Here is a 9359-nt window from a genome sequence, read left to right as displayed (position 1 = left end):
ATAATTGTATATATTTTCTTGTATCATTCATTAGTGTTTTAATTAAAGCTGTGTAGTTTAGTTTTCAATCCAGCCAAGTCTCTCTCTTTTTCTCTCTCTCCTTCCCTACCTGGGTTGGGGGGAGGGGGGATCGAGAGCATTGTTGTTGGACCTGAGTCAAACGGTGACAACAGTCCAGCCATCAAACCACTATCTCTTCAACTTAGAGAGAAATGTGTTCTGGGGGACCATGTCACAGGCCTTGCAGAAGTCCAGAGACCATAGTCTTCCCTTGTCCACTGATGCAGTCACTCTATTGCAAAAAGCCACTAGGTTAGTCAGGGTCAGGATTTGCCCCTGGTAAAGTCCTGGATCACCTCCTTGTCCTCCACGTGCCTTAGCATGTCTTCTAGGAGGATCTGTTCCATGATCTTCCCAGGCACAGAGGCTGATAGGTTGGTAATTCCCAGGGTTCTCCTTTCTACCCTTTTTAGATGTGGGCTTTACATCTCCTTTCTTCCAGTCACCAGGGACTTCCCCTGACTGCCATGACTTTTCAAATATCATGGACAGTGGCTTGGCAACTACATCCACCAGTTCCTTCAGGACTCTGGGATGTCTCTCGTCAGGTCCCATGGACTTGTGTATGTTCAGTTTCCTTAGATAGTCACAGACTTGGTCTTTACTTACAGTGGCAGGGACCTGGGCTGCCTGGTCTCCATCCTATGAGCCATAACCTTGAGAGCCATGAAGAGAGGGGTTGCCAGTGAAGACTGAAGCAAAAAAGTTATTGAAAATCTCAGCTTTCTCCTCATTTTTTGTTACTAGTCCACCACTTGCTCATCAGGGGGGTGCACTTTCTTTTACCTTCCTTTTCTGGTTTACATACTTTTGAAAGCTCTTCTTGTTTTTCTTTTACATCCCTTGCTATATTCAGCTCCACTTGTGCCTTCGTCTTCTTGACCTTGTCCATATGCAACCAAGCAGTGTCCCTGTACTCTTCCCAGGATACCTGTCCCCACTTCCACTGCCTGTGTAGTTCCATCTTGCCTTTAATTTGACCAGCAGGTCTCAACTCAGCCATTCTGGTCTTTTGCCTTTCTTGCCTGATTTCCTACCTGTGGGGACTGAGATCTCTTACACTCCATGGAAAGCATCCTTAAAGATCTGCCCGCTCTGTTCTTCTCCCTTGTCCCTGAGGGCCATTTCCATGGGGTCCTAACTCCTTGAAGAGCTGGAAGTTTGCTTTCCTAAAATGCAGAGACCTGACTATGCTTTCTCATCTGCCTTATACCCCTTAGGACAGTGAACTGCACTAGTGCATGGTCACTGCAGCCCCGGCTGCCTTCAACTTTGGCATCCCTGATGAGTTCACTGGCATTTGTGACCATCAGGTCCAATAATGCATCTCCCCGGGTAGGACTGTCAATTTCGGGACTTAATAAGTTGTCATCAAGGCACTTAACAGTTTGAGCAGATACAAGGATAAGGCGCCAAGGTTCTTAAAGAACTTTTCCATGGTTCAGTTTTGGTTTATGTATTACATTTGATCAGATACTTGTTTACACAGTAACTTTCCCTTTTTACTGTAGGAAAACATTAAATTTTAACCAAGATGGTGGCATAGCCTGGTCAGCGATCTTATTTCCATTTTAAGATAGGAGAATATGGTCTCAAGTATTAATTTCTTAATGATTATCAGTAGAAAAGCGAAGCGGGTTAGAATCTGAACTGGGAAGAGTTGCATCAAAGATTAATTGGCCCCTGCTTTGTCTTTTTCAAGAACAAATGGTGTAATTCCTGTTTCCTTGTTGCATAGTAAAACAACAGATATTCTCTCATAGGAGCACCCATTGCTTGGGCAGCCATTTTTTGTTCTGCACCCCTGCCGGACTAATGAATTCATGTCTTCTGTACTGACTGGTTCACGGAAGCAAAACAGGTGAGAAGCACTACTGTGCCTTGCAAGCCTTTATGCAATGCAGCTGAAGTAAATGAGCCAGAAGTGGAAGTGGTCAAAACAACGTCCCTGGTCCAAATAGAGTAAGATTCTTGATTGTCACCTAGGGGCTGAAAGTTAAAATACATTTGATAAAGTGAAGAAGTAGCCCCATCTGAAGTTATTTTATGACTGTCAAGTGTGTCTGCAATTCAGAAGAGCCTGGGATAATATGTTTATGGTGCTTTTTTGTTGCTTATTTGTTTTCCCTAGATACACAAATTACATTATATTGTGGCTCAGTACTGTAGGCCCAGTGGTGGGTCTCAGTCTGCCTCTGAGTTATGCAAGACTATCACCCAAGCAGAATACAAATGCTGATTCAGTTGAAAGGTAAGAGAAGATGAAATAATTGTCCCTTCCTCCTATGAAAATAAAAAGATCAGATGCATAACTGCAAAAACATGATTTTCTCCTTCGAAGCTCTTCGTTCAGTTCATTTAGGACTCACCTTTCAGTCTTTGTTAACATGGCTGCCCTATTGCTGTACTTACTTTGCAAAGAAAATTTGTGCTTGGCACATTGCTGAAACCCTTCATGACTGTCAGAAGGTCCCTGATGTCCTGGGGTCTTTCTCAGATGCGTAAAAGCATTTTGAGGTGGTCCCTCCAACATGTGGTTGGTTGGTGGTGTGATCTGTCATAATTCTGCTACAATTAAATTAATTTCATCTCTGTTTTTCTGTTTGATGTCTCCAGACCTCTGAGCTGAGGGATAGATTGATGGTTGGCTCTAGTAAAGCTACTGCAGATGAAATCAAGTAAAGGAATCCTTCCTGAATGGTAAGCAATGCAGTGTGGAAAGGTGACTGTTCATGGCTCCTTCCCTGGTTACAATGTTGGCTGCAGTTTTGACAACTTTCAAGCATCACGAAGACTTGAACATACTTGTGATTTCATCATCCCCTTTAAATCACTCCTTTCCTACCTCTGTTTTGTTGTGGTTTTGACCTTAGTTAGACTGCAAACAAATGCACAAACCTGTGGTTCCTTGATGCACAGTTGAGATAGGGCCTTTGCATCTACTGAACTTATCCACTAATAATCATTTATCTAGAAAATCTGCACCATCTGTGAGGATATGTTCAGCAAAAGTCTTGTAAGATACAGTTCAAGCTTGTGGCTGTCAGTGTATGGTGTGAGACTTGTGAGACTGCTTCACCTCGGGACCACCTTCTCCACTACAGCTTTATCCATGGACCATCCTTGTGTTCCACACCACACACAAAATATAATGATCCCAGGAATGAATAATACTTGGCTGAGAATATTTTGTGTATGTCATGCTTCAGGGCAAAACAGGATCAGGACTGTAGACAAGCAAAGTACTTACAGTCAACATCTGACTGAGTGTGTACAGTTCCAGAGTTCAAGGTGCCTAATGCTATTGTATGAAAACATCTGGCTTTCCTGTGCTTCACTGCCTCCAAAGGATGCTTTGCCATACCCTGGGGGAGTTACTGTTGTAGTCAATTAGTATTCTCATTGTAGTAGTAAGTTGTTCACAGGTTTGTTCCCTATCCTGCTGTCTTTATGCAAACCTCCCCGGACAGCTCTTGAATTTTGAGCAAGTATGAACTGCCTAGTAGTACAAGAGGTGAAGAACAGTGAAGGTTAGAAGTGAAGGTTAGAAGTACCTTCCATACAAGTCGTCTTGACTTCTTACCTAGTAACATTTTATTTTCAGTATAAACCACACCACAAGTCCTAAGCAGTTGAGCTGGAATTACAGGTTCTACTTTATATGGTCAGCAATATGTCACTTGCATCCAGAGTCCCAACATAAGCCACATCAGTACTGGAAATGCAAAATGCATCAGGTTTCAGGTTCTGGGTTTTTAGATATTTTGATTGGTTGGATATTTTTAACTTGCATAATAGTGGATTGAAATACCTTGCAGTCCTTAGAATCCCACTGGTGCAGAATTCTTTTGCCAGCCATTTGGAATTAATAATAAAAGTTCACATTTTGGGTCATAACAACTTGAAAAGCCATTTTTCCATGTAAGATTTATTAAATATGGCTTTCCATTCATACACCATGACAGTAGGTACATTGCCTTTTTAAACACTTTTGATAACCTGTGCTTGATAATTGTATACATTTTCAAATTTAAGGACAATTTACAGAGGAGGAAAACAAACAAACAAAAAAAGCCAAACAGGTAACAGCAGTTTTAAGAGCTGTTAAATGTTCACTCCTGCTCTGTTGTCTTCATTTGTGATACACTGGAACAGACAAGTAAAAGCAGCCAGCCCCCCTGTGCTGCCCTGCATTGCTAAGCAGCTCTCTGTCAGCTGCTGCTGCCTCTATCCAGCATATCAGCACACTCACACTGTGCTGCAGGGCCTGTGAGACCTTTTTTCCCAGTATAATTTAGGACTGGCCTCAGGTAGCTTTATTTAAACCGAGGTCTGAATTAGCTCCTGCTGACCTTAGGATCAGGGAAGTGGAAAGGATTGATGGAGTTGTTCCCTACAAGCCATCAGCATTGAATGCTGCATCAGCATATCTGAGGATCAGTTATGCTCATATTCTCAAAGCATCACAGATGTTACCTGGCACTGCATTGAGGGTTGAATGTACAGAAGAAATTTCACTTTTAAATAACAGAAAGAATAAAATGCAATCCTGAATACGGAGTGGCTTTGGAATAACTTACAGCTGAAACACTAATTTTAATGTTCTCATATACTTGACGAGAACTGTTCCTTGATAAAAGAATATAAAAGAGTCTAGAATAAGTTTAAATATTATTTTCAGTACCTTGAAAAGATGCAACTGCTAAGATGCTGCTGTGCAAAATGTATAAGCATAGTTTCATAGGCATTTCTTGGAGACCAGCCCTTCCTGTTTCTGACTTGGAAGCCAAAAACATTGAATACAACAGTATTACTCAAAATAGGATTTGGCCATTTGGGTTTCTTTTCTATAGGAAAGACTTGTTAACTGCAAATCTGTGAAGTGTCATTGCTCTACTCAGAATGTCAGCATCTCATCCATGTGACACTGTACATGGGGTAGTGTAACTTACAGATTGTGATCACAGACAGAAGAAACCAAATATGAAATAAGTGTGGGAGCATATATTCCAGTCACTTTCTCCAGTCCATCGCACCTTAATTTGATCTTATTTTTTTCTCCCCAAGAATTGCAAGAAAAATGTAATTTGTGTGTAGATAGGAAGTACTTTTCTTTTACATGGAAGAATTAACAAGGCCCATTACTTTCTACCTTGATTTATAATTTGTAAACAAAATTTAATATTATTTGGACAGAGCTTTGCACATTGTATCTTTATCAGTGATCTGGATGAGGGGATAAAGAGCACCCTCAGTAAGTTTGTTGATGACACAAAATTGGGCAGGAGTGTTGATCTGCTCCAGGGCAGGAAGGCTCTGCAGCAAGACCTGGTCAGGCTTGATCAATGGACTGAGGTTCAACAAGGCCAAGTGCTGGGTCCTGCTCTTGAGTAACAACAACTCCATGCAATGCTGCAGACAAGGGGAAGAGAGGCTGGACAGCTGCCCAGCAGAGAGGGACCTGGGTGTGTTGGGTCATCAGCTGGCTGAACATGGGCCAGCAGTGTGCCCAGGTGGGCAAGAAGGCCAACAGCATCCTGGCTTGTATCAGGAACAGTGTGACCAGCAGGACGAGGGAAGTGATTGTCCCTCTGTACTCAGCACTGGTGAGGCCACATCTCAAATCCTGGGGTCAGTTTTGGATTCAACAAGGCCAAGTGCTGGGTCCTGCTCTTGAGTAACAACAACTCCATGCAATGCTGCAGACAAGGGGAAGAGAGGCTGGACAGCTGCCCAGCAGAGAGGGACCTGGGTGTGTTGGGTAATCAGCTGGCTGAACATGGGCCAGCAGTGTGCCCAGGTGGGCAAGAAGGCCAACAGCATCCTGGCTTGTATCAGGAACAGTGTGACCAGCAGGACGAGGGAAGTGATTGTCCCTCTGTACTCAGCACTGGTGAGGCCACATCTCAAATCCTGGGGTCAGTTTTGGATCCCCCACTACAGGAAAGACATTGAGGTGCTGGAGTGAGTCCAGAGAAGGGCAGCGAGGCTGGTGAAGGGTCTGGAGCACAAGTCTTACGAGGAGCAGCTGAGGGAACTGTGGTTGTTTAGTCTGGAGAAAAGGAGGCTGAGGGGAGGAGACCTTATCACTCTCTACAACTACCTGAGAAGAGGTTGTAGCCAGGTGTTTGCTGGTCTCTTTGCCCTAGCAACAAGCAAAAGAACAAGAGGAAAGTCTGAAGTTGTGCCAGAGGAGTTTTAGATTAGATATTTGGATAAACTTCTTTACTGAAGGGGTTATGAAACACTGGCACAGGCTGCCCAGGGTGCTGGATGAATCACCATCCCTGGAGGTGTTTAAAAGATGTGCAGATGTGGTGTTGAGGAACATGGTTTAGCTCTGGACTTCGTAGAGTTGGGTTAATTGTTGGACTCGATGATTGTAAAGGTCTTCTCCAATCAGAATGATTCAGTGATTGTATTAGACTTAAGATTTCCTCTGTCACAATGAAAGCACTTGTTTAATGGATAACTCAAACAGCAGAATACTGCTTTGTCAGTGTCCTGACAGTCACACCCTAACTCCTGCATGTCCTCTCCCAGCAATCACTCACTACCTTCTTGGTATCTTATAACCATATATTCATTTGGCTGGACACTCAAGTTGTTCCCAGTTTCTGAAGTTGTCTCTGTCTTGCTTCCTTCCTGCTGGTAACTCCCCTCCAAATTCCTCTTCAGTGCCTTGACCCTGTTCCCACAGTTACTGAGACAAGATTATAATAATGGGGGGCAAGAAAAGGATAAGCAATCTGACAGTTCCACTGCTCTGCTACAGTTCTTAACCATTTAACACCATAAGCAGTAAAGTAGCAGAAAAATGTCATCACCATTGTCAGTGTTTCCCTGAAATTTGTCCAGAGTACCACTAGACAAATACACTAAGCTTAGACTGAGAAACAAATACAGGATAACATAAATATTTGAGATGAATGAGAGATACAATCTTGTTAAGATATCTACTTCCTAATGGCTTAAGTGGGAAGTAGGCATCTTAATTTCCCATTTACATCTGTGCCTTAATGTGACTTATAGAATGTTTTATACAGAGTGTTTATATTAAAAAATCCTATTTTATTTCAAAATCAAGTTAATTACATCACTATTTTGTAATATTATTTAGCATAATAAGATTATTGTATCTGAACTTTGGTTTTAGCTACATACATTGTCTGAAATCTTGCAGCCTATCAAAAGAAAATTACCGGTTCCAGTTTTGTAAATTTGCTCAGTCGTTCATCCTTGCTAATGTGGGAAGACATATTGAGGACCATTGCTTCTGGGGACTTCTTTTTAAGAGAACTGACTCATACCTGCCCTTAGTCACAAGAATCAGCACGGAGAATGAGTTTTATGTGTTCAACTAAGTAAAAAATGTGCTTTTCTTTGGAATGCAATTGCTACCTACATAATCCCTCCTTTGTGTCAGCATGATCAGGTTAACCCCCATCTGGTCTGCCAGAAGGTTTGTAGTTGGTTAGTTTTGGTTATTAAAAGAAACATTCCTTTGGTCAAATTGTGTGCTTGTTTTCACAACAGTAAATTTTTGAGAAAGTTAATTAAGAGCTGAAAATAGTGAAGTAATCAATACTAGTTCTTGTTGCAACTCTGTGAATTTCAGCAAGACTTCCAGTAACTTTTTTTTTTGCCTCATTTGTTATCATTGATATAATGAGTTTGTTGAGATAGCTGTATTTATATTGCATAGCATTTCAGTTCCAGAACAAAGGAAAAAGGATTTATCTCTCCTCTGAAATGTGAAGTTACATTTTCATACTATTTTCACCAAAAATACTCTATTCTAGAGAACAGTGTATAAATTAATATATGTGTGTATTTTTATTAACATGTAGGCCTTCAAAAGTGTTTCAGAGAGTTTAGGTAATATTTTAGAAAAAAACCCCCATGAAGCTCATAGCTACAAAACTGCCATGTCAAGTAGCTGCAGCTTAGCTTTAATTCCTAGACTTAAAAAGCCAGGCTGTTTCAGAGCCATGCTAGGAAGAGTAGCCCTGAAGGGAGTAGCCATTTATTGAGGGCTCGGGAAGAATTAAGAAGGTATCACACCTGTTTGGTTTATGTCCTGGCTTTCATTAGGGTCTTAAAAAACACGACACCCCAAGGAAGCTTTTGCTTCGCTGCTTAAGAGTTTGTTGTACTGTCACCTGCTGAAGATGATTTTCAACTTAAGGCAAGAGAGAAGTCTACTGCTTTGTTTGGAAAGTGAATGGTTTTACAGAGACTTGCCTTGAATGCTTTTTTTCCTGAAGCCTGATAGAAAAGAAGGTGTTCTGCTGTGGCATTGTTTCTCAGAGATGTTACTACAGCACACTGGAGGAGGCAGCCCTGTCTGAAGAGATTAGGCTCTGTGCTTTGTGCTCTGCTGGGTTCAGCAGCCGTACACTATTAGCCTCAGCAGCAGAGGCCAGATGGAGTCAGATACTATTCAGGTGCTTCCTTTCCCCACCTTTGTTGCTGCCCAGAGTTAGGCTATAGTTAGAGAAGAATCACAGTAATGAGATTTCACCAGCAGTCATCTGCATCACCAGGAGCAATCCCCGATGTCTCTTCTGCAATACATCACCTTAAAACACAGAAGCTGGTCGTAATGATTTTTGTTTCTGCTGAGCAAGCACTGCAGTTGATGCCACTCAAGTTCCAGGGACAGGTAGAGCCCACAGTAGGGGAGAACACGGGCTGAACATAGATGGAAAAAGATTTGGCAAGCTGTGGAAATGAACTAATCCTTCTTTCCTTTGCACCTGATCCAGATCAAAATCCTGAACTGAATTTTGGTGGATTCCAGCCACGCCTCACTCTGTTAAGCATCGCTTGCTTCTCCAGAGTTTGTAAAGTTCATTCTCCTGCATCTATCAGTCAGGTATTGTTCCTTAATATTAGTCAAGTCTTCCAGTATTTACATATGCTTTCCTAATGAATTAGAAAAATGTATCTATTGCACGAGTTCAGCTCTTCTCTGATGTCTGTTGATTGCCTTCCATTACAGAGGATTTGGATTGTGTAGCACATAATTTCAGTGCTTCTTTATTAGGCCTAAAACCCCTCATCACCTAGTAGTGAGTTTTGCCTTGGCTCATTTTCCTTTGACTTCTTTCTACATTGTACAGATCACACAAGTTATTCCTTGTTATTCCAAGTTATTCCTGGGCACTGAGAGGATCCACAGGGACATTGGCTAGAAGAATCCTGGTGCCCAAGTGTTGACTAGGTGTTACATGCTAAACAGGCATGTAAAACAAATAATAACAAGCAATGCAAAATGTGCAGCTAGCTTTAATGTT

General features: G+C 41.9%; 1 protein-coding gene across 1 annotated transcript in view; it reads left to right on the top strand.

The window, feature by feature from the left end:
- Nucleotides 1-7424, top strand: part of ATG10 (autophagy related 10) — an 88871-nt gene extending 81447 nt beyond the window's left edge. Inside the window, exons 5-7 of the mRNA XM_010008406.1 lie at nt 1824-1921; nt 2192-2311; nt 7244-7424. Coding sequence (XP_010006708.1) covers nt 1824-1921; nt 2192-2311; nt 7244-7424 — 399 coding nt within the window. The remainder of the gene's footprint in view (nt 1-1823; nt 1922-2191; nt 2312-7243) is intronic.
- Nucleotides 7425-9359: the final 1935 nt, after the last annotated feature.

Source organism: Chaetura pelagica, unplaced genomic scaffold (genome assembly GCF_000747805.2).
Source record: "Chaetura pelagica isolate M959 unplaced genomic scaffold, ChaPel_1.0 scaffold191, whole genome shotgun sequence".
In the NCBI taxonomy this organism is placed as follows: domain Eukaryota; kingdom Metazoa; phylum Chordata; class Aves; order Apodiformes; family Apodidae; genus Chaetura; species Chaetura pelagica.
This window is presented reverse-complemented; position numbering and strand designations above follow the sequence as displayed.